This window comes from Equus przewalskii, chromosome 20 (assembly GCF_037783145.1).
Source record: "Equus przewalskii isolate Varuska chromosome 20, EquPr2, whole genome shotgun sequence".
In the NCBI taxonomy this organism is placed as follows: domain Eukaryota; kingdom Metazoa; phylum Chordata; class Mammalia; order Perissodactyla; family Equidae; genus Equus; species Equus przewalskii.
In genome coordinates, this window is record NC_091850.1 from 51319903 (window position 1) to 51346424 (window position 26522).

The 26522-nt window shown below is 40.0% G+C and overlaps 1 protein-coding gene across 3 annotated transcripts in view; it reads right to left on the reverse strand.

The window, feature by feature from the left end:
• Positions 1-26522, reverse strand: part of ADCY2 (adenylate cyclase 2) — a 404137-nt gene that overhangs the window by 103122 nt on the left and 274493 nt on the right. For all 3 annotated transcript variants that reach the window (XM_070587228.1, XM_070587227.1, XM_070587229.1), the window contains exons 5-11: positions 23590-23738; positions 16643-16754; positions 12231-12358; positions 7309-7467; positions 6343-6475; positions 4774-4950; positions 1204-1247 (exon numbers count right to left, since the gene is read on the reverse strand). In XM_070587228.1, coding sequence (XP_070443329.1) covers positions 1204-1247; positions 4774-4950; positions 6343-6475; positions 7309-7467; positions 12231-12358; positions 16643-16754; positions 23590-23738 — 902 coding nt within the window. The remainder of the gene's footprint in view (positions 1-1203; positions 1248-4773; positions 4951-6342; positions 6476-7308; positions 7468-12230; positions 12359-16642; positions 16755-23589; positions 23739-26522) is intronic.

Genomic DNA, 26522 nt, shown 5'->3' on the forward strand with positions numbered 1-26522 from the left:
GAAGAGCTATCAAATATGAAGTGAAAAGATGTCCATGAAATTTCTGTGCACAGCTGCTGGTAGATGTGCTGTCGTCTATGGCCTGAAGAGCCACGCCTTCTCGAGGTATGCTATGGGGTCCATAAGATCCCTAAAATTTGCTTAAGTTCTCTTTGGTATGGCATTTGCCACTTAAAAAATAAGGCTTCAAAAGCCCAAGAATCCAATTATCCTTATAACATAGAACTAAAAGTGTCATATCACAATGTTAAAATTTCAAATTTTACACAAAATACAAATTAGAGCTCATTACAACAAATAAAGTCAGACAGAGGGATTCTGGAATAATGTGCACTATTTGCTCTCTTTTGGCAGGTGATAAGCTAAATAATTGTGTTCATTTTTTTTACCTGAATACAATGCATTTTCTGTAAGAATAAACTCACTTCTGTGTGAGGAAAGAAAGGCTAGGTCAAGTTTTAGGCCTTTCGTTAATTATTTGAACATCTTCAATAATACTTGAATCCTAAACCAACATGAAGGTAAAACTCTGAACCCAAAAACTAGCAGAACATGGACAAGGGAAAGGATTATTGCCTGGGATCCTACGGTGGATGGCGACAGGGCTTCTGTGGCTATTTGGCTCACATCTGTGCCAATCTTCCTCTACTTTGTATGAGGGATGCTGCCACAGCATGGCTTGATGAGCAGTGTGTAAGTCCATGCCTAGGATCCAAACCCACGAACCCTGGGCCGCCAAAGTGGAGCACATGAACTTAAGCACTACGCCACTTGGCCGGCCCCTTTTTCCTTTTTTGAGCAGGTCGAGCAGCCTTTCTTTTCACTATAGAAAGGCTGGACTTACCTTGCTTTTATCTTTAGAATTCAACATAAAAAATGTAATTTTAAGGAACATATTCATTTTAAGAAAATTCGATTTTTTACTACAGATTAATATTAAGAAGAGGCATTTTAAGAAAGCAATTTAAAGTTCTAAGGTGTTTACCAGGAGGTGTTTTCCCTTTTCCTCTCAATTCTAATGACAACACCACCAGTAATCCTACTTTTAGAAGCTGAAAGCAATTTAATAGGGCTTTTCACAAACAGCTGCTCTTTTTTAGAAGAAGTGGCTTTCAAAATTACTATAATTGAGGATAATTACTTTCAGAAATAAATAAAAAGCAATAAGCCTTTAAAAATTAGAAAGTGGAACATATACCATACCTTAATGTGCGATTTTGAAAATTATGCTGACCCATTGGTACATCCTATTGAAAAAGAAAAAAGGTTATTAGTTGCCAAAAACATACTTTAAGAATGTTTCAATGGTAAATATGTATAACATATTTCTTCTTTTATCACGGAAAGTATCACTTAGGTAACAATTATGCAGTGGAGAAAAAGAGCTTAATTATAAATGTGAAAAAAGATTAAAAACTCAGTTGATATTTAGAATGTCGGTGTAATCTATAAACTCTGGATGTCGGAAGTATCCAAATTGTCTGAATTTTAAAAATTTACATCCTGATATTTGCAGATATGATTTCAAACAATGGCCTGTGGAGGACCATTATTAGAGTTACTGTAAACAGCTTACAATCACGTGAAAATGTAGTTTGGCACGAGACAAATACTTAAAAAATGCTTTAAACCACAAACAGAACCATAAAATTTGTAGTTAATTCTTATTTCTGAACTAAGCCATTAAGAAATGATACCATCGGTTAAGTACATGAAATCATGAATCATTGACCAAAAAGGAAAAAAATCAATGTAGGAGTGCTGATAGTTTCTCTAAAAGGAATGAGAGACACCAGTCAGGGTTTATCAGTGAGGGACCCACTGAGAAATATTCAATAACAGACTTAAAAAAACACAAGACCTACTTTTATACATTTGTAGGGGAAATCAAAATAAAAGTTGGAACAAAATGGTTTCCAAAAAAGCTCTTCTTTGCTGCTTTATCTCTAAGGTTAGATTACGAAATGTATTTAGCCTAGGGAAAGGTAAGATATTTTAAAAAAGAATTGAACTCCAAGTTTTGTTACATAAAGTAAAATAATGCATTATTCACCAGCCCTATCAACGTTGCATCGGTCAATGGAGTTCTGCATAGGGGATTAGATAAAAGAAATAACTTGCGGCAATGACAATTGTTTGACCCTGGAATGTATTCATAAGAATGACGATGGGATCTTTCTGAAAGTGAGAAAGGGACACAGCAAAGTAACAGTCGTGTGGGCTTCATGTTCTAAGCACAGCCTGGGGATTTTCTTAAGATTTCCTCCACTGCGGCTGAGCAGTCCCCAGGCTCTGCACCTGTGACTGCTGAGACCAGCCGGTTAAGAAAACTGAGTTTGTTCAAGAGGTCCTCTGGTTTCTACAACGTCCTGCAGCTCCAAGCACTAGACAGTTGCAACTCTCTCTTGAGGAAGTCATCTTCACTAACACATAACAACAGATTAAAGTCAGGCTGAAATCTTTCCTGCAGTCCCATGATGAGATAACAGGGGAGACAGTCACTCTTAAGTCGTGGGACAATAAACACTGGTAAGAAATAAGCAACCACAACAACATCAATAACATGCCTGGAAAAGTGAGTAAGACCGTTTTCACAGATATACATAAGAAACATCACTGAAAATCATGTTCTAATATTTATATGTTTCTTATTTCTTGAACCAACCAACCAACCAACCAACCAACCAACCAACCAATTGCTGGTGTGTGAACCTCAGTGAGAGATATAGCTATTAGCCATTAGCTCTAATAATAAATGCAACATTGAGACAAAATCACCCACATTATTTTTTTTCTCATAGGAGTGATGGAAGCATTGACTTTTTCTGGCAACTGGATCCTAACATCCTAGGTACTCTTCCTCCAACAGGTCTACATGCTGCAAGGCCCCAAATGTGCCAGGCCAACCTCCTTGGATCTCTTCTTTTCTTGCTGATTTCATCCAATTCCATGGCTTTGCATATCATCTAAAACCTGACAACTGTCACATTCACATCTCCAGCATGGACCTCTCCCCTGAGTTCTAGATTTGCACATCTGACTGGTGACTTTCTAGCTGCACTTAGATGTCTAAAAGGCATATTGATTTGAAGATGTCCATTAACAAAACCTTGATGTTTCCACTTAAATCCCCTGATTTCTTCCCGGTATGTGTCATCTCAGTTAATGACCTCATCAGTCTTCCAGTTGTACAGCCAAAAATCTGTGGAGATCTTTGATCCTCATTTTTGCGCATCTCCACTCCATCACCAAGTCTTATTTGCTCTAAGTCCAAACTAAACCCTGAATTTGCTTCTTACTGTTTCCACTACTAAAATCTTAGCATAAGAGGGCATCATTCTCGCTTGGAGTCCTGCACTCTTGTTCCTTCCTCCAAAGCATTAATTATATCATAGCCTCCCCTTGCTTAGGATCCTCTAATGACTTCTTCTTAAACTTAGAATGAGTTACACACAATTATCTTAGTGCATCTCGCCCGCTGACTTCCCTTTGCTTATTGGTGATGACACTACCGCCACATCAGCCTCCTCTCTGCCCCTTGAAGACACCAATTCACGTCTGTCTTAGGGCCACTGAATTTGTTCTTCTGCCACCTCCTCCAATTTACTCCTCTCCTTCTCTGAGACTTCCCCAGCTGTCCTACCCAGAATAGCCACACCATCACTCCCAAAGACATCACTCCCTTCCATCCTCCTTGTGGCCCTCAGCAGCACCTGAAATGATCTTGTTTGTTTATTTGTTTCCTACTTATGGTCTCTCTCTTCCCAATAGAATGCAAACTCCTCTAGGACTTGTCTTGGTGGTCCTCCTTGGTGACTGATGGATCATGATCTTCTGTCAGATCACGTTTATTTTTTTAGTTGAACAAAGAAGCAGGGAAGTCGAGAGAAGAGATATAACTAAGTCTAAACAAGTATGTGACCCGTTGGGCTTGGGCGTGTGGTGAGAGGACAGGAGGTAGGGGCACAGGGAGAATGGAAAAGGGTACTTTTACCTGACAATCTGATCTGTTTCTTCTCGTCAGCCAATGAGAATTACGTAACATTCCATTTTGTTTTTTACCTCAACTGCATCCCTAGGACAGTTAATGCCATTATACATGAAATTTTACTCGGAGATTGCTTTAAAATCTAACAATATCATCGGGATTGTTCTAAGTGCTCCGCTGTATTTACTTTCCCCTCCTACGGGTCTTTCTATTGTCTATCTGTGTTTCAGCCATTCAGCTTATTGAAAGTGTCTCTGTTATAAGGAGCTTTGAGACTTTATTATCTGTTGGAAGCTGGAGTGGTGTAAACAAGGAGTTACAGCAACAGACTGTTCATTCCTGCAGACACAGTCTGAATATCTGGGCAATGAAAAGACAGTCTTGATGATGCTGCTCAACTGCAAGGGCATCATGCCTTCATGTGTTCTTTTATTAAGATATTGCTCAGGCTTTCTACTTCATGATAGCAAAACCCCCCCGAAAACGTCAATTGTAGTCCGTTGCTAATAAGTGAATTGAATAACAAGTAAATAAAATGGTTGTGGGTTATAAAGTTATAAGGGAAAATCTCTCTGGGTTAAATCTCTCAGCAATGTGGGCTTGGCGCTCATTTATACTCTGACAGCTGTTTGCAAGGGGCCTCTCCAGGGAGGAGATGGTAAGCTTGCTTAATCACAGACAGTTAATTTGGCAGGAGACGCCCAGCCTTTTGCTTTGGGGACATAGCTTCTGTCCAGAGGTGGAGGAGTTTGAAGCAAAGGGGCGGGGGGTGGGGGGGGCGGTACCGTGGTGCTGATCTTGCCGTTCTCCGTGGTCATGCTGTCTCTGTGATGCAGGTGAGCAAACGGCTTGGCCGCCCCCCAGGATTCCAGGTACCGGGTCATGCGGACGGAGGCCCTCATCTTGGCTCCATCGAGGGTGTGGCGAGGTCTGAAGAGGTGCTGGGGACTCCGTCGTTCTCCCTTGGGGTGAGAAACAAAGCATTACACCTGGCACGCCAAAGGTGCCCAGCGCCTTCTTCCTGCTCTGCCCTCCAGGAAGTCTCCCCTGACTGAGCGGATTCCCCCAGCATCACCCCTTCCCTCTTTAGGGGCCCGCCCTCGTTCCTTCAGTGTTCCTGGAATCCACGGTTATGAGCTGGTCGAGCTGAGCGATTTTTTCTAGACAGCAAAAGTTACCCGGAATTTAAACTTAGGAAAAAATAATAGCCATTTTCACAGGCATTTTTATAAAGTAAATTCTTAAACAGAATATGCTGATCTGTTTCAGCTTTTTCTTGATGGTTGTGTTTTCCTAAACAGACAGCTGTAGAGATCAGGGCTCTTTCCTGATGCTCGATGGCTTTACTCTATCTGGGTTTTGGTGTTCTTTGCCTGAACATGGTGTTCTTTGTACACATTTTTTTTTTGCCTTTTCCCCACACCATCGCCCCGTCACCCCACAGTTCTTCCTGCTTGTCACATGTGTCTCCAGATCAACTGTCAAGTTAGTTGGAAGTTCATCTCCAAAGGTGAACATGGGAGAGCGAGGCTACTGTGAGTAAACACGCACATGTGATCTCATTGATTTTGTGATATCGGTTATGACCATTCAGAGGTCTTTCTTGATGATATTTGTACCGTTTACCAGCTGTGTGATTTGGGGGAAGTTACATAACCCCTCAGAGCTTCAGATTCTTAATAGGTAAAGAGCAATAATATTCACTTGGCAGGAATTTGAGAAGGGTTATAAGAGGTGAGAGCTCTAAGTCCCTTGCTCTGGCCTGACGTGTGGTGTGAATAGAGTAAGAGATAGCTCCTAACAGTCTGGATGGTCTTCCAGGCAATGGAGGTCTTTATTGTATCAAAGTTAAACGTGTCTGCACGTACATGTACTCACACAAAGTTATATGTGATATTTAGTTGTTAATCTTTTAGATATTTCTCTTTTCCTTCTTCTTATATGTTCATCCTACTTTATCTCATTAGGTTTTTATCATCTGAAGCCCTAAGCAAAATCTTCTCTCTAATTTCCCAAGGGCCAGGCTGAGCCCACTGGGACTTTCAGAAGCATCATCGACTAAGCAATACGTAGATTAACATTGACTAAGATATACCACCTCATCATATAGACAATAATCTTGTCATATAAACAGGCAATTCATTTCAACTGTTTCTTTAATAAATATATGAATTTACTATTACAAAATGATGTTCCATAATTAAACTGCCAAATTCATTTAAAGTAACTTTAGAGGCAAAGACTAGCAAAGAATTACACTGATTCTTGAATAAAAGCACCTACTATATCAGTAATTTCCCCCTCCCTTTTAATCACAGAAGGCATAGGCTAATTATAGACTCTACAATACTGACCTTGGGGTTGATTACAAAGTAGGTTTTCACCAGGTGCTGTTTTAAATATGGGTCCCTGATGTCACCATCTCCTTCCTCCACTTTATAAGCCCCATTCAAGTGCTCCAGGGTGACTGAAGAAATGTGAACACGTCTGAAATTCCGTTTTAAAACAGCAATCAAGACACAGAAGGATAAACATGAAGGAAAACTGTCTATGTATTTGTTATTTCAGAGATAAATTTCTTCTCCCCCAAATGAAGGAAAGACTACATGTTCTTGGTAAAACTGACTGTGATTAAGGTTTATAGTTTATTAACCACTGCTTTGGAAAGATGCTCTGAGAGGTCATGTGCTAGCAGTATTTGGAGCTTCTCTGCACTTAGAGAAACTGCAAGGTGGGAGTGGGGAATTACAGCAAATAAAACTTGATCATATGAAATTTTTGCGTGTGAGGGTATTTTTTGAAATGCATGACAAAGGCATTTTAGGAAGTGTGTTGCCCTGTATAAAAGTACAGATTTTCTTTCTCAATGCATGCTCTCATGTGTCTCCAAATTATAGCACTTGAATCAAAATTGTCCTGTCTCAAATATGCTCTTCTAACCAGAGATGGATGCTACAGCTGGCTCATTTTAATAGTACCGGTTTCAGAGGTCACCAGTAATAGAGAAATGCCATTTCTGCCCTGCATTATAAAACATCTTTGACTTAGGTCTCAACTCACAAAATTACAAATAAGTAAAAGTCTGTAATTTAGAATCTGATATCCATTTTCTTTGACCACGGGTCATGGGGGTGGTGGAATTGAGACTCGAGAGCTCATGTTTATCTGATTAATGTAAGAGGCCATTGGGCAGGAGTAAAATGATACTAACAGAGGTAACAGAAATCACTGAACACTCAGCAGTCCGTTAGTAACCCACTAACCTCTCATTCCTAACCATGTAACCAGCCTGAAGAGAGAAGTCCAAGGTCCAGCCTTACCCAGGGACCCCTCCAGCTTCCATGTGGTTGGCCAAGGTAACATCATGTGACCACACATCGTACTGCCACTTCTGCAGACCAATCACACCGCAGAGGACGTTCCCAGAATGCACTCCCACGCGCATGTTGATATCAACTCCAGTGGCATCCCTCACTTTCCTAAAGAGAAGGAAAGTAACATCACCATCTAGGAACATTCTTTTCTTCTTGAAACTGCTGGCCAATTTTCCAGGCATTTTATTATTCAGAATTTCTCACACTGTTGGAAATATTGTCATGAATTCCTCCTGTGGGAGAAGATTGCTGCTCTGAGCCAAGAGAAAGGGCTTTCCTTTCTGGATACTCCCAGCCTAGACCAAAGGTTCCAACACTCCGGCTATGTTGGCAGCAATGACACAGCATTTTGGCTGTAGCTTCTACTTTTTCAACCAATACGTATCAAGCACCTATCACGTGCTGACACCTGCTCCGAATTTTATACTCGCATCACATGCCATCGCTCTGTACTGTCAGAAATGGTCTTAGATGCCATTTGCAATTCTAATGTTTAGCACAATGTATGTCCCCAATGAATATTTGTTTGCTGATAAGAGACAATATGGCTTATTTGTGAGTTTAATAATGACTTTAGCCTGAATAGAAGTTTTAAAAAATAGCCATGAGATTAAAGCTTTTCAACTGTGCACATTCTTTGACAAAAAGAGAAAAATAATACTCTTTGAAAAGCCTTAATAATGCATAAGATATCATTAAAAACAAACCAATTTTTTAAATATCCTTTAAAAAATACTTTAGGACCTTGTAACCAACTCATTAACAGAGATAAATGAAGAACTTCTTTAAGGGAAAATGGCAATTCTTGGCAATGCTTATTTATTTCTGCCACTAAATACATTTATCAATTAAAATATTATTGTAAAAGAAGTATGCATGAAGGTGTCCCTAGCCAGCTGGAGAGAACCACCCCAAGAGGAAACGTGGAGGGTAGCAATGACCCTGATTGCAACATAACAAGGAGAGTTACCCAGTGTGGGTTGCAGTAAAGTGAACCTTAAAAGGCTCAAAAGGGCATAGGCATGGATGTCATGCTTAAAAAATAAAATGACATCAAGTGTGCTAAAAATGATAGAAAGAAATGGATGTAAAAATAAATGGACTCCTCAAAAAAATATATAGAAAATTCTTTCCTTCTCTTCCCTTTCCTTCCTCCCTCTCCATTGTCCTTTTCTGCTTTTTTTTCACAAAAAAGACAACAACATATTTGGTGCTATGCAAGTCATCCAAACCCTTCATTCCTGCCTACACGATGAGCCAGAGCATCAATATGACATAGGAGAGCTGTCCCGGCCACTCTGCCCTCCATCAGCAAAGAGTGCTTACAGCTGCTTGGGCACCATGTGGTCCTTACCTCTGGGCCTTTGTTCTCAAGGGTTCCTCTCTCTGCTCCCCACTCCCCTGAGCCTCCCTTCCCTGACAGGGCATGGGCATCGCCTGGCCAGCTTGCACTGTTCTTCCATTTGTGACTTAGGTATGACCTCATCCAGGAAGGCTTTCTGGTCTCTCCTTCCAGGTTGACGTAGGCCTCCCTCCTAAGTGCTCCAACCTCCCTGAGTGCAGGTAGCATTCCCTGTTTCTGCTCACATCTGCTCTCAGGGTGTCAGCCTCGCGAAGACACAGACCTTTTCCAAGTGGTCTGTACACCCATCAGCAGGTTCAGGGCCTGGTGCAGTGTAGACACTTGAGACCAGTTTAATTGACTCAGGTCATTTTTGAAGGATTTACTGAGTTTCTGTCTTTGGGAGATGATGACCCTGAAAAATTTGTCACAGAATGCATAGTTGTTCTTAAGATTTTATGTTGTTGAGGAAGAACAGCTCCAACCACACAAAATATGGTCAGCAGAAAGCCGAGAGGGAATAAAGAGGGAAGACAAAGCACTCTACAGTTGGTCATTTTGACAGAATTGACAGGTGAACGATATGACTCTTTAAAACCATCTCCATGTCCTTTGAGTATTTTTTAGAAAAAAAGAGTTGATCAAGGGTTCAAATGGATTGACTGACCAAATGTTTCAATGCATGTAGATGCAATCTGTGTGGTCTCTGGAAAAAGGTTGAAATAACTGCTTAAAGCTTGCAACAACAGTAGACAAACTTTCTAGTTTAAGAGGAAACTTCATCATCTACAAAATCAGGCTCCTGAATATTACTCCCTTGATTGTGAACAGTTTAAACTTTCCTGACAGAAAAAAAAAAAATCTCTGCAAGCATTGGGAATATTCCAAAACTGCCACTCAGTGCTCCTGTAGCGGTGGCTTGCTGGACTGGGAATGAGGCTCTGAGCAAGTGTGGGAGTCCAAATTGGAGAGGAAGACACAGGCCAATGTCCCTAGACCCATGTTACTGGTGCCTAGTAAAAACCTGAGGTGACTGGCCAAAATTCCAAGTACCAAGTACGTGCTTTCTCCGCATCAGCTTAAAAAATCAAAATTACTGTATTCATCCTCATTTTCTGGTTCAATAAATGGGAATAAAAATGTTTTTCTTTGTACGAGAGAACAAAGAATTTCTGAAATTTGCTGAGGTGCTGTCTTTTATTGAGGGTATAACAAAACAACCTATTATTGATCAACTGTATATGAGCTGAACAGGTGATATATAATAGAGAATGAATATGGAAATCCTTGGTCAAAGAAGGGCAGATTGTGGGGACATGTGGCCATTAAGATTTGAAGCTTAAGTTTAGATACAAGCAAGAGTTCTGGAGAGTTTCCTCCAACCTGCTAACACCACTGAGAAGATATCGCCAATGCATAGATGATGAATGGATAAATAAAATGTGGTAAATACATACAATGGAATATTATTCCATCATCAGAAGTGATGAAGTACTGACACATGCCACGATCTGGATGAACCCTGAAAACATTATATACATAAAGTGAAATGAGCCAGACATGAAAGGACGAATATTGTATGATTTCACTTACATGAAATACCTAGAATGGGCAAATTTATATAGTCAGAAAGTACAACAGAGGTTACCAGGTGACGGGGGAGGGGAATGGGGAATTATGGCTTAATGGGTACTGATTTTCCGTTTGGGATAATGAGAAGGGTCTAGAAGTAGATAGTGATGATGGTTGTCCAACATTTTGAATGTACTTAATGCCACTGAATTGCACCTGAGAAATGGTTCAAAGGGCGATACTTGTTATATACATTTTACCACAATAAAAAAAGTAACAGAAAAAAACAGATATTACTGATGAATTGGTGACATGCCAGTGGACAGAATGTAAGGATTCTTTCTCCTAAAAGGTGTTAAACATGTTGGAATGTCACAAACATAACAGAACTGGAAAACAGTTGATTCCAAAGCAAAAATCAAGCTTCAGTAAAATGGTGGATTGTTTAATTTAATATGTTATTGATACATGTAACTTTGTCCTTCATAAAGTCTTTCCCACATCTATTTGAAAAGGAAATCAAGAAAAAATGCCTTCCCCAAAAGAACCTATTTCACCTCACGTTTGAAACAAACACCATGTTTGCCTCCAGGGGTAGGTTACAAATTTGAGAAAACCTATTATTTCCACTGATTGGACCCACTTACAGCTAGACCCATAGTGTCATGAATAGTTAATTGCTGTTGAAATAATGAAAAAAAATATTTTTCATGTCTCAGAGACGACAAATGATTTACCTATGGGAAGAAGCAAGCAGAACATGATTATTTCACAGGCAATACATTTCGTTGGGAAGCTGAGGCCCTGCTGACTACTCCTCCCACTCAATTCTTTCTTTGATTCCATTTTATTCATCTGCCTCCCAATCCCTCATCTGTCCCACGGTGGCCCACGGCAATTGCTACTGAGCTAGTGGATTTGGAACACTTCTGTCTCCTGGGCTCAGCTAAGGCTGTGGGCTTTGTGCGTCTTCCCTGGACGGCACTGGGGAACCCAGCCACACACCTCTTAGTCCATTTCAGCACGTGTCCAACATATACTGTGTGCTAAACACAGTGACAGACTGATCCACGGCTTTCTCACTTAAAGCTCCATCTACTCTAACCCTGAGACAAGGAATTAGAACATCAAGCACAAATTCCTATCCTGTTTAGACCAAAAATATGTGGAGGATAGGGTAAAATCATTTGACCAAAAATGGGCAGTCAAAAAACCCAATAAACTAAAATCCTACAATCACACAATCAACAAACAAGAGCTTTTCTCACTTATAAGAACAGTCTGGCTTCTAGGAAGGCATTACTAAAGAAGGATGCATTACGGTACTGCTAATGAAAATTGACTTTGTCCTTACTCCTTTATCTTGTATTTGTCAACTGCAATGCTAACATTCTATGTAAGTGAATCTTCTCTAGAATTAAAATGAAGGAAACTATAGATACAATGCAGAAGACATATATTATGGATATAAACTGAAGTTAAATTCACAGAGCTGAGGCTTTTCGACCAGATGAAGGAATTTTGGACTGGGTTTTTACATGAGGTGCAGGCTGGTGATAGAAAGAACTTTCTTTTTTACACTTTGTGTGTAGCCATGTTATTTGTCAGAACTCAAGAGAGATGCCGAGTACAGACTTTTTCCCTAAGATCAGAGAAGACATTTAAATTTTTTTAAAAATCACCTTTGAAACAAACAAAATTGTCCCTTCCCATAGATTTCTAACTCACTTTTGCTGTAATCTAAGGCCAATAATAACAGTACAAAACACTTAGAGAAGACGTACTTTGGACTGAGTTCTTACACACCAATAAATGGGTCTCTGCACATTGATATTTAAATGTCCAATAATGTATTTAGTGCCAATAGACAGAAAAATAGAAACAGCTGTGAATGAGAATTAGAACTAAAAATTATTAAACAGTTAATAAAGATTTTGCTAAGCAGTACACTTACTTTATGGCTTCACACATATCCAGCCCCATTTTCACACAGTTTTTGGCGTGGTTAGGGAGAGATATAGGGAGTCCAGACACACAGTAGTAGCAGTCTCCTAAAATTTTTATTCTCATGCATTCATTCTCCTGGAAGAAGACATCAGAATTTCAGTTGTGTTAGCACTTACATAACGATTTAGATTTACTGAATATCATCAGGTGCTCATTCCACCAACACTGTCACACTGAATAGTGTTTGTGGGGAGAGAGAAATGAGAACTAGTTGGGTTTCTCGTCATTACTCAACAAGAATGAGCCACCCTCACCCACATGCCCATTTACCAGGAAGAATGAGGGAAACGGGAAGAAAGGGAAAGTTCTGGAAAGATTTACACTTAACACTAGCAGAGGAGGGTAAGGAAAGCTCATTCTCTTTGGTTGAAACATCCTAAATATGGACAGTCAAATGAAACTTTCTGTGCAGAGCAGAATTTTTCGGGGCAGAAAATGATGACCAGAACTCAACTGGAATTAGAATCTTATGTCATCCTCTACTATGCTCACTTCATTTTTCTTCATTTATTTCAAAGTCGAAGCAGATTTTTACCAGTAGACATGTAGCTTCTGATAAACATCACAATATAATAAGCTACCATTCAACATTGCCAAGTAATTTAAAACTTAATTCTGATCTTAGGTTAAACCATTTCAGTAGAAAGTTAGAGTAACTCATTAATATTCCTGGGTGGGCTGTATTTACATTATAACACTGAGATTAACTTCATTCATATGCATCCATCCTACATCCATTTCTAACCTTTTCAACTAGCTTATAGACTCCTCACTAAAAAAACAAAAACAAAACAAAAGCAAAGATGTACCAAACACATTTTTTTCTTCTTATCACTAACACAAGCTTATGTATAAACTCAACAAATCTGAAACACTAAAATGAACATAAGATCTTTTTGTTCTTAAGCACATGTAAGGTTTACTGTAGATTTTGTATATTTCTTTCCCTCTCTAAAAGGGAGCTTGCATACTTTCATCCTTATCTATGGCACTATAAGATGATATGCTAGTAATTCCTGATAACAATATCGTAAGTAACAAAAAGGCAAAAAATTACTTCTTAGTAAGGTTTCCCTCCCATACTTCCTAAATAGATATTCTGACTCTAGAAAATAGTAAGATTAATAACACTGAATTCTTGGCACCCTTATCAAAGATCAGTTGACCGACCATATATGCGTGAGTTTATTTCTGGGCTCTCTGTCCTGTTCCATGGGTCTATATATCTATTTTATGCCAGCATCCTACTGTTTTGATTGCTGTAGCTTGTAATAAATTTTGAAATTAGGAAGTATGATACCTCCAGCTTTGTTTTTCTTGTTCAAAAGTACTTTGACTATTTGTGGTCTTTTGTGGTTCTGTATGAATTTTGGATTGTTTTTCTACTTCTGTAAAAGACACCATTGCGATTTTGATAGGAATTGCACTTGATCTGTAGATGGTTTTGAGTACTATGGACATTTTAAAAATATTACTTCTTCCAACCAATGAACACAGAATGTCTTTCTACTTTTTTGTGTCTTTTTAGATTTCTTTCATCACTGTTTTATAGTTTTTGGTGTATAAGTCATTCACCTACTTGGTTAAGTTTACTCCTAAATATTTGATTCTTTTCGATGCTGATGTAAATGCAATTGTTTTCTTGATTCCCTTTTGACATACTTCACTTTTGGCATGTAGAGAAACACAAATTGGTTTTCTTGTAGGTGTACTTTGTATCTCGCAACTTTACTGAATTTATTAGTTATAACAGATTTCATGGACTCTAGTGTTTTCTACATATAAGCTCACGTCATCTGCAAACAGAGATAATTTTACTTCTTCTGTTCTGATCTGGATGCCTTTTGTCTGTTTTTCTTGCCTAATCGCTCTGTCTAGGACTTCCAGCACTATGCTGAACAGAAGCGGTGAGAGTAGGCATCCTAGTCTTGTTCCTGATCTTAGAGGAAAAGCTTTCAATTTTTTACTATTGAGTAAGATGTTGGCTGTGGGCTTTTCACATATGGCTTTATTGTGTCAAGGTAAGTTCCTTCTATACCTTATTGGCTGAGAGTTTTTATCATGAAAGGGTGTGTAATTTTGTCAAATGCTCTTCCTGCATCTATTGAGATGATCACATGATTTTAATCCTTCATTCTGGTAATGGAGCATATCACATCAATTGATTTACATATGTTGAACCATCCTTGCATCCCAGGGATAAATACTGCTTGGTCATGGTGTATGAGCCTTTTAATGTGCTGTTGAATTTAGTTTACTAAGTGAAACAGGCCAGACACAGAAGAACAAATACTATATGATACCACTTATATAAGGAATCTAAAATACTCAAACATAGAAGCAGAAAGTAGAATGATGGTTGCCAGGCCTGGGGAGGTATTGGTCAAAGGGTACAAAGTTTCAGTGGTGCACAATGAAGAAGTCCTAGAGACCTACTGTGCAGCAAAGTGTCTACAGTTAACAATCTGTATTGTATACTCAAAAATTTGCTAAGAAGGTAGAGCTGATGTTGTGTTTTAATCACAAAATAATCATAATCATAATCATAATAAACAGGGCAAGAGGAAACTTTCGTAGATAATGGATATGTTTATGGAATAGATTGTGGCAAGGGTTTAAAAGGTGTATATATCTCTCCAAACTCATTAATTGTATAAATTAAATATGTACAGCTTTTTGTATGTCAATTATACCTCAATAAAGTGATTTTAAAAGATTAAAAACAATTAACAGTGAACTAGCAATGATTTTGAGGTGCTTAGCTTAAAGTTATGTAGTGTTCACTCAAAGGACTGAACTGTCTGTTTGCTTACGATACTCTCCAACTGCATGTTGTTTAACTATGAGCCATGAATGAATGCCCAAAGCATGCTGTCCCTGCGACCAACGATGGATGGACCAAGCCATCCTACGCTGGACTCTGATATTGCCTGGACACTCTTTTGTTACAATGATCAGAGAGGAACAGGAAGTCACACTGAGAATCTCTGTTACAGGTCATGAATTGTGTCCTCAAATTCATGTGTTGAAGTCCTAACTCCTGGTACCCATGAATGTGACCTTATTTGGCAATAGGGTCGTTGCAGATGTAATTAGTTAAGATGAGGACTAGGGTGGGCCCCTAATCCAATATGACTGGTACCCTTATAAAAAGGAAAAATTTAGACACTGAAACTTGCACATAGGGACAACACCATGTGAACACTGGAGCTATGCTGTCACTTGCCAAGATCAGGATGTTTCTTCCTAGCATGACCAACAAAAGTGACTGTCCCTTAATTCAAACTTTCAAGACATTATTTAAGTTTCAACCAGTTTTTTTCCTAAAAATGAGCCCCCCAAAAAACTCAACCTCTTCCTTTGGTTTTGTCCTAGAAGGAAGCAGAGCTGTATTCCTATTTATTTTTTTAAATCCCCAGTGAGATCTGTCATGGTCAACTGGGCAGCATAAGGCACCTCATGGAGAGCTTGACCCAAGAGGGCCTCTGTGAACAGATTTATTTCTAAGAGGCTTGGCTTGAATGTTCTGTATTGTTTATAAGTGAGATGAATCTTGCAGTGAACTATATTTGGGACCAACTCTTCCATATATAAATAACACATTTTAATAAGCATAATTTTTGTTTGGAACAATTCAAAGAAATAATTAGGCTGACTGGAAATGCTTTATGAGAAGTAAAGGGCTCACGGAGAGGAAAAAAATTTTTAATCAATATTTCCACCAGAAACTGTAATAGTTCCAATAAGTAAGTAAGGTCTAGCATGCTTTTGGATCATTTGCCATCATTTCCTCTCTGTGAAACTTCCCATAAAGAAGCATATGTATGACAAATACTGAACTTACAATTCTGTTTGAGTGGTACAAGGGTCAATGGATAACAATGAGACAGCGGAAAATAAAGGGCTTAGGTAGAAGCTATGCTTTCTATTGGAGGGGTTCTTCCAGGATGCTGCTTAACAATATGAATACATGACAGTTACCACTAAGAGAGGAAATTATGCTTCCAACTCCTTGACATTGAAATGCCTAAAAAGAGGACCTTAGAACAGCACAGTGGAGAGAGATGTGCAAATTAAATATCACCACCTTGAATGTATTTATAGTACATGTGCTGAATTATACGTATGCAGAAGTTTTAAAAATTGATGAAAATGTGATAATTATACACTATGACATTTTTTATTCCCATTATAGGTTTGAGACTTATCAAGGCTCAATGGCAAATAAATCCAACAAATTTACAAACACATTCCTAAAAGGTGCTTTTATGAAAAGGTAAAAAGTTGAAAAGAGACCAGAGAAAAGGTGAGTCAAGATTTTAGATATTCTTAAAGTAGAAGGGAATCACTAATACTCACCTTTGCAATTTGATCGAACTTTCCGAAGAGTTCATTCAGCATGTGCACTAGTTCTCCGGGGGAGCAGTCGCTGGCCAGCCGGGTGAAGCCAACAATGTCAGCGTAGAGGATACTGCGGGGGCAAGGGGAGGCAGAATATGCAAGTTTATAGTTATTAAGAAAGCAATAATAGTTTTTCCCATTCAAAGAGGATTTTTTTTTTTACATTTTATATCTATATTTTCACAAGAAAAATGTCAAGAATACATAAAGTTTGCTAAACTTCCCATTAAAATTTTTTTGATGTTGAATTTTTATAATTAACAAGGGAGAAGAAAAACTCATGTGATGCATTTTGTCCATTCTAGTCCATTCTCATGGATCACCTTCCTTCCCTCACGGCCAGCCCCTCCCTCCCCCTCTGGTTTATGTGGTATTCATCCTGACGGTTCGTTACACTGACATAATTCTGATGTCAAATGCATATGTTTCTATTTGAATTGTTACATGAATTTATATTATAAGAATTTCTAAAGTAGAAGAAGGAAAATAATAAAAGCCCAATCCTGTTTTTATTGATTTAAAGAAAAAATAACCTTCTTAAAAGAAAGACTACTTGACAAAAGATTCTGGATTGCTTACTACCTGCCAGGACAAAGCGGACATAATACTTCTTCCTAAAGCTCAGAGTTTAGTTGGGGTGATGCACTCAACAAAAAAGGACACCGACAAACGTCCAGTTACAGTGATAGCAAGTATATACAGGAAAACAGCAGAGTGCTACACGAGAGAACAGTGTAGGGTGGGGACAGATGGTGGAGTCCATGAAAGTCACTCAAAGGAGACGGCAGTGCAGCTTCCTTCTCCCGCCATGGGATGTACATGCTAGTGGGACAAATGTGAGGTTTCTTAGAGTTTTATCCATGTTAAGTTAACCTTGAGGGGTCAAGATAGGGAAACACAGTGCCAGTGTGTGCATTACAACTTTTCCTACACAATAATCCGTTTATGATTTTTCTAAAGGCCTAATAAACTAGAAGCCTAAATGGCTGGCAGTTTGAGATTCAGATAATATGGTATGGTTTAAGAAGTACCATGAAACAAGAATAACTACCACTTCACACTCACTAGAATGGCTATTATCAAAACAACAGAAAATAACAAGTGTTGTCAAGGGTGTGGAGAAATCGGAACCCTTATGCATTGCTGGTGGGAATGTAAAATGGTGCAGCCGCTATGGCAAACAGTGTGGTGGTTCCTCAAAACATGAAACATAGAACTACCATATGATCCAGCAATTCCACTCCTAGGCATATACTCAAAAGAACAGAAAGCAGGATCTTGAACAGATATGTGAACATCCATGTTCATAGCAGCATTATTCACAACACAGTCACACATTGCAGAATGACGCTTTGGTCAACGATGGACTGCATAGATGACAGTGGTCCCAAAAGATTGGTACCATATAGACGAGGTGTGGAGTAGGCTATACCATCTAGGTTTGTATAAGTACACTCTATGACATTCACACAACAACGAGATCACCTAACAACACATTTCTCAGAACGTATTCCTGTTGTTAAGCCGTGCAAGACTAGTCAAAACGTAGAAACAAACCAAATGTCCACTGGTGGATGGTTAAAGAAACTGTGGTATATGCATACAACGGAATATTATTCAGTCTTTAGAAGGATGAAATTCTGACACAAGCTACAATACAGATGAACTTGGATGACGTTATGCTAAGTGAAATAAGCCGGACACAAAAGGACAAATATGGTATGATTCCACTTACATGAGATAGGTAGAGTGGTCAAACCACAGAGAGAGAAAGCAGAATGGTGGCTTCCAGAGGTTGTGGGGGGAGTTCTTTAATGGGTATGGGACTTGAGTTTAGGATGAAGAAAAGTTCTGGAGGCAGATGGTAGTGATGGCTGCAGAACAATGTGAATGTATTTATGCCACTGCACTCTATGATTTAAAATTGTCAAAATTGTAAATATTACGTTATGTATATTTTGCCACAATAAAAGAAATAAATAATGTGGCACCTGTCAGCCAGGTCCCAGCCAGATCACAGCTGGATCTCTGCTGTTGGCCACACTCCACTCCTTGTGCCAAGCTTCACCTTAGAGGACAGACTTGCTCCTCTGCTGATGGACAGAAGCCAGGGGAGACTTCTGAATGGTCCAGGAAAATCAGAGCTGCTGGGGCTTCTGCACTCTCCATTCTGATGCAGGAAAACCATCCCTGCTTCTCCCATGCTCCCTTGTAGAGGCAGGGATCACAGGTGCTGAGCATAGGTCCAAGAGGAAGAATTAACTCTGCCTGCTCAGAGAAAGAATGCCTGATGCTGAGGAGCACTGGGATGGTGAATATGTGGATGGGCAGTTGACTCCACTTCTTGTTTACAACTTCCACAATGTTTTCTGTAGTCAAAACTTACAGTGGGTGAAGGAGCCCAAAGATAGACTGGCTGCAGATGTCTTAAGCTGGTCCAGAAGTTACTCAAAAGCAAGGGGATTCAAAATCTATATAAGCAATTGTGATGCAATGTGCAAAGGGTTATGGTAGAGGTAGCACGGTGCTCTGCGGGATCACATGGGAACCCAACCTAGACTCTACCCAGATCAACACTTTAGAAAAATCACTCTGGCTGCAGCAACCTGGAGTCAGACAGGTCAGTTAGAATCACATCCTGTTAATCCAGAAGAGCCCTGTGGAAGGTCTATTACTGGGGAAAATAGACAGAACTGGGCAGATATGGGAGATACAAACGAAGGAGAACGAACCAGGCTTTGTTAGTGATTAGATGTTTGCCGGGCAGGGGGGTGGGGTGGGGGGGGTGGTGTCTAGGAGAGGGAAGTAATGAGGATGAAGACTCAGTTTCTGGCTGAGCTATGGGGTTCAAGCCTAGCTTGAATCAGATAAAGCTTATAGGGAAAGTTGACCAGTTCAACTTTGGTTGTGTCGAATTTGATTGTGGTGTCTGTGGAACACCCAAGAGAAAGACATTCATTAAGTAGATGAGTATAGAAAACTATGGTTGAGTTCCATGTCTTAGCATCATGTAGATGGTAATTAAAGTACTGGGTGAGAGCTGAAGAGAGCAGAAAGAGCTAGGAGAGAGCCCTGAAAATGCTCTCATTTACCGGGGAGCCTAGATTTAGGGAAGAGAAAAGAAAGGAGACTGTAGGAAGAAAATAAAGGGGATACAACGTCATGGAGACCAACAGATAGGAGAATTCTTTAAGCGTCAGAGCAAGGTCAACGGGGCCAAGCATACCTGAGTGGTCAATGAGATGAGCACACAGAAGTAAGTCATAATCAGATTTGGGAACAAAACAGTTGGTATGAATTTAGCAAGAATGAGTTCTGGGACACGGTGGAGGTTAAAGCCAGAGAGCGGCAATTTGAGGAACAAGAGAAAATAAGGAAGATTAATTAAAGAGTGTGGAAAATTCCTTCTAGAATGTGGGCTATGAAATTCATGGGAGAAAGAGAGAGTTTCAGAGTTGGATAGTGGCACTAGATTAAGGGACGTGTGTTTGTTTGTTTCCAAAGATGCGGTGGCTTTGTGAATGTTTCAGCACTGGTAGAAAGGATTCAGACGAAGACAATGACGATTCAGGTAGCAACTAGTAGTTGCTACCTTTATGTCTATAAATTCTTCTTCTCCACCTCCTCTTCCTTATTATTATCATTATTATCATTAGATGGTAAATAGCCAGTAAATGTAATTAACAGAGAATAAACATTTTGTTGAATGAATGGTCAAAGTAGAAACAAAAGTTAGTAACTGATTTTTTTGGTACTGTTTACAAACCTAATAATTCCCCTTAAAACAACAACAACAACAACAACAACAATAATAAAACCCTCAGGTATTCACTGAACTGTCTGCATTACCCATGCATCGTGTCTGCTTCTGCTTATTCCTGTCCTGTTTCAGGATGAAAAGGCCATGTTTTTGTACTATTTTAAAAATAATTGGTACTCAACGCCATTTAAGTTTTTATGTTTTAAGTTTTAAGCATGTAGGTAACTTTAGGATCCTAAATATATTTTATGAACTTAAGTTTAGTTCAATACTGCAAACATATTCTAGATAATCTCTGAAGGCAGTTGAAGCTGCTTCACCAACCCGTTGCCTTAGACAGTATGGTAGTCAGCTTCCAAGATGGCCCCAGTGTTCCTCACCTTGGGGTACCCACACCCTTGTATTGCCTGCTCCCATAATGGATAGGGCTGACCTGTTTAACCAACAAGACATTGCAGAAATGACCTTCCAAGGCTAGATTATAAAAGATGTTGCAGTTTCTACCTGGTTCTCTCTTGAATCCCTCCCTCTGGGAAAGTGAGCTGCCACGTCATGAGGACACTCAAGCAACCTGTGAAGAGGCCCAGTGATGAGGAACTGAAGCCCCCAGCCAACAGCCAGGTTAACCTCCTAACCACGTGAGGAGCCACCTTGGAGGCACAGCCTCCAAGAGCCATGGCTGACATCTGGCCTGCAACCTCATGAGAGAACCTAAGCCAGAACCACCTGGCTAAGCTGCTCCCAAATTCCAACCTACAGAAACTGTGAGACGATATTTACTGTTGTTTTAAGTTACTAAGTTTTGAGGTCATTTGTTACACAGAAATTGGTAACTAATACATATAGCACACAGCCCCTTCATCAAGGGCCTGAGGGTGTGGTGTCTTCAGTTATTTTTAAAGGCCTTTGTTTTCCTGGTCTATATCATTGCTACTTAAAGATATTCTACGGTCCTCTTTAGACACAGAGGCCTTCATCTTTAATGTTTTGAATACCCAGTAAGTGAATTAAAAATACTGTATTTCCTTGGATGAGAGGGGCATTGCTGATTCTCAGTTAAGGCTGGAAAGAACCATTTTTAGTATAAAACACCTTGTCCGATGCTGTGAATGTGTTTTCTTTAATGATGTAGGCAAACCACTTTAAAAAATGAAGGCAGGCCAGTGTTTCAAATAATTTTACTCCTTAACATGTGTGAATGTTCTTTAAACATATGTAGTTTTTTTTTTTCTATTACTCCAAAAAATGGTGGGAATGTTTTTTTTCAAAATTTTACTCCTGATTCTCCATTTATTCAATAGCTTTTTAGTTCCTACTTGATATGCAACTGTGTTTTCTGTTATCTCCTTCCTAGTATGCATTTCTTTCTTTCTTTCCTTCTTTTTGTTTTTTGAGAAAGATTAGCCCTGAGCTAACATCTGCTGCCAATCCTACTCTTTTTGCTGAGGAAGACTGGCCCTGAGCTAACATCTGTGCCCATCTTCCTCTACTTTATATGTGTGACGCCTGCCACAGCATGGCGTGCCAAGTGGTGCCATGTCTGCACCCGGGATCCAAAGTGGCGAATCCTGGGCTGCCGAGGTGGCATGTGCGAACTTAATCTCTGCACCACCAGGCTGGCCCCCAGTATGCATTCTTATTGTACATTTAGTTCTGTGTACTCCTGGGCCATGTCTATCACTAGCAATGGCTTTTCTAAAATCTGGTGTCAAAATGAGATTAAATACATCTTAGCAATGTATTTAAGTTGCAGTTAAATTTGTTTTTATTAATGAACTTCAAAAATCATTGAACTGAAGCAACCAGACTAGAAGGCAGCACCATGCAGTGGAAAGAGTCTGGACTTGGGGGCAAACAGACTGCTTACAATCCTAGTCGATGCTCAACAAACTTGAGTTGTGTTGGCGCTTGTTATTGAACTACTGAACATGGGTGGGTAACTCTCACAACTAAAGTATTAATATCAAAACTGATGAATGAGGCTGGATGCATGCGTGAGTTAGTTACTGAGAAAACCCAGCTAGGGGCCAGCTCCATGGCCGAGTGGTTCAGTTCGCATGCTCCGCTGCAGCAGCCCAGGGTTCGGATCCTGGGCGCGGACATGGCACCGCTCGTCAGGCCACATTGAGACAGCGTCCCACATCCCACAACTAGAAGGACATGCAACTAAGATATACAACTGTGTACGGGGGAGTTTGGGGAGATAAAGCAGGAAAAAAAAAAAAAAGATTGGCAACAGTTGTTAGCCCAGGTGCCAATCTTTAAAAAAGAAAAGAAAACCCAGCTAGAACAGAAAGCACTACTGCAACGTAACTGAACAGATGAAAGGAGAAACCCCCAAAGAAGTGGTACCAGGAGTGAGGGGCATGGAGAACGGTGAGCACTCCCACTCTGCTGCAGCCGGGAGACAGGGAGCATGGAGGGAGTGCCCTCTTCAGGCTGGAGCGAGGGCGCCACAGCTCCTCTCTAGAGCTACACAGAGAAGATGCCCATGATGCTCTCCTTTCTGACCGTAATCCCATGCTGATAACATGTTAGCTTTCCAGGTACTATGATTTCAGTAAAGGCTTCCTGGGAAGCAGATATGACTATCTTAGTTCAGAAAGCAGTACCTTCCACTATAAATTAATGAAGTCCCCTGTGACCTTGGTCACTGGTTGGACACACCCCAGAAACCCATCATTCCTGATGGACAGCAGAACATCCTGCTTCCCTGGAAAGTGTTGGCTGCACTGAGGCTCAGCCCCTGCAAAGGCGAGTCAGTCCTTGTGCCAAGAGCCCACTGACTCCCCTTCCAATCTTACTGCAAAGCTGGGCCTTGGGCTCCAAGGACAGCATGTGATCTGAGCATGGAGTTGCAAGAATAAGGACTCTCGTGTCCAACTCTTTCCATTTTGTGACTGATGGTCAGCCATGGAAAGCAGGGCAATGAAGGAGAACTCAATAGAGTAAAGAGGATCCTACCTTGCTATCTTAACGTGAAGGCCCCAAGTGGAGCTGGAGAGTGAGTGAAGGGGTAACTACTCTACATGAATGGTTACAGAGGGGACACAACATTGTAAGATGTGGGGTCCCAGCCAAAAATGCCCCCAATCCAGCCAACGGGCTCCCCAGACTTGCCGAGGATCAAGAACAAAGCAGGTACCTGACGTTGGTGTGCCGCTTGACGTACAGGTTGTGAAAGTTGTTTGTGTTTTCCATTTGGCCGGCTTTGGGGCCCTGCAGCCTCTGGATGATCTCGGCCTTCATCTCCATGGCTATGTGAGCCGGCAGCAGGGACAGCAGGAGCCGCTCCTGAAACAAGGTAGGGAAGAAAGGCCAAGAGAGTTCACACAACCAGGGTCACATCCAAGCAATATTTGAAATCATTGCTGATTTGTAGTGGGGTCAATTTGAGGACTCTTTCGAATAAGTTAAAATATAGATTCTAGAAATACATATTTTTTTGAAAAGATCAAATTTTGTAAGGTCAGAGTGTATTATTACATTATTGATTAGTTATTAAATTCTAAGCATGTGTTCTTCAGTGTGGAGAATAAAGGAAGGCAAAGTTATTTCCCAAAGGACATTATTTATCTATTTTGATTGTAAAGTAGTGAAGCAGAAACAATATTAAAACGTCAGAAACCAGTGGCCAGTCTAAGATAGAAAACACTCATTTCCGCCTGCCTGTTCATTTGAGAGATAAAGTGCAAGCTTTATCGCACTTTAGAAAGTCAACAATACTCCACATTTCCTAAATAAGAAAGTCAAATATTTCCAGATATTGCGTTTCCTCTATGACGACTATTCAGTCCGCTTTAGGGATTCTAAACTACTAGAAAGATGGAGTCAGAAATAGCAGGTTCTGCACAACGTCATCTGTAGGAAACTACCATTGGAACACAAAGAAATGATAATATGTGAGCTTGTCTTGTATTTTGATCTCTAAATTCAGTAAATGCGGGAAACAATAGCACGCAATAGTACACTTATTTTAATATGTACTTATTTCCATTAGAGCGGGACTTCTCTGCCTTCTCTTCAAGGAAAACCTGCAATACATTTTTGAGGGAAAGAATCACGGAAGGACAACCTTTGAAAGTTCATATTCATCCTGGAGTATTTTCAACGTTAATCTGTTGTAGGAAACATCACATTCTTCAGGTATTGTGGATTTAGCAACTGATATTCAGTGCTGATAAACAAACATTTGTTGAATGAAACATTTTCTCTGTCTTCCACATTTTCTCTTTTTCCTTTCTTAATTTTTTTTGTGGACAAAGTAGTGAGAAAGTAGGGGTGGAGGGAAGCTGGGCTTTGCTCCCAGGTTCTCAGGGCCAGGTGTCCATCTCCTGGGCTCCCCTCCAGTGCACACCAGTTTGGTGGCTGTTGGGAACTTTCACCCAGGGAGCAGAAGGTAGGCCAGGAGAGCATCTTGATGAAGATGGGAAAACTCTCACCACAGCCTGCTCACCCCTGCCTGCTCTAGGGAAAGACAGGTGCAGTCTACAGGAGACTGAGCATGTGCCTGTGGGGGGACCTCAGCGCATGGTAGAGAGTATTTCTCCATGAGCTCACATTACTGAGTGTTGATCATTTGTTCATTCATTCACTCATTCATTTATCTGCCCATTCGGAAAACATCCACCATTGTCCATTAAATGCCAGGCCCCCTGATAAGCACTAACGGTAAATGCAAAGAAGAATGAGACAATGTCCCGATACCATGTTGTCCATAAACTATCAAGGAGCCCATCCACAGTGCACCTGCTGTCAGATGAAGTTAGAAGGACAGGCTGGTGTTTGGAGGAAGCCACATGCCTGGGATCCGAGAAAATAGAAGGGCAACAGTCCAGGAGCACCTGCTATGCGCCACCTGCTCCCAGGAGCTGTAGTCATGTGAACCAATTGAACCAAAACAGCCCCACCTGGTTAGTGTTATCACTACCTCCTTGCCATAGAGACAGAAGAGGCACTTAGCGAGGGGGCAGGGAGCTAACACTTTCATAAGTGCTGGTACTGACATGTATGCCAAAGGGAATATTGGTACTTACGAAGGTAAGAAAACACTTTTTATCTAAGAATTATCTTTTCAGTTTTTGTTAAATTCCCCTTGATGTTTCAACTTAAGAAATAAAATGGAGAAAGCAAAAGTTTTTAATAAGTTAAATGTCCATATATACATATGGGGCAATACAAATTAATATTAATTGTATAAAATAATGAGGATAATGTATTGTGTGGTCTAAAATATAACAGAAATGAAATGTACAATGACACTAACACAAAATATGAAATGGCAGTAAATGGAGTTAAAATATTCTGAGGTTCTAGGTTCTGTGGGAAGTGGCAAAAGACAGTAATTTATCTTGGACTGCAATGAGTCCAGAATGGATGCAATTTCCATGTGGCAACAAAAAGAGTGAAAGAATGTATGACTAACAGGCTAACAGTGAAAATGGGAAAGAAGTCTTCAATGAATGCAAAGTAAGTAAAGAGTCAAAAAAACTTAAAACAGGTGGCACAAATAGAAAACAAATTATAACATGGCAGTTATTGGCCCATTGTATCAGAAATGACACTAAGTGTAAATGGACTAGATACTCCAATTAATTGACTGATATTATTAGATTGGATTTTAAAAAAAGATAAAATGTAACTCTATACTACTCACAATAAACACATCTTAATGTGTAATGTGTAAGAAAATATACAAAAAAATAGGGATAAATTATGAAAACTTCCATGATAAGAAAGCTAGTATAACTATATCAATATCAGAAAAACAGACTTTGGGGGCTGCCCTGGTGGTGTAGTGGTTAAGTTTGCGTGCTTTGCTTTGGCAGCCCAGAGTTCATGGGTTCAGATCCCAGGCACAGACTTACACACTACTCATCAAGGCATGATGTGGCAGCATATCACATACAAAAAATAGAGGAAGACTGGCACAGATATTAGCTCAGTGACAATCTTCCTCAAGAAAAAAGAGGAAGATTGTCAACAGATGTTAGCTCAGGGACAATCTTCCTCACCAAAAAAAAAAAAAAAAAAAAGAAAGAAAGAAAGGAAGAAAGAAAAAAGAAAAATAGACTTTGT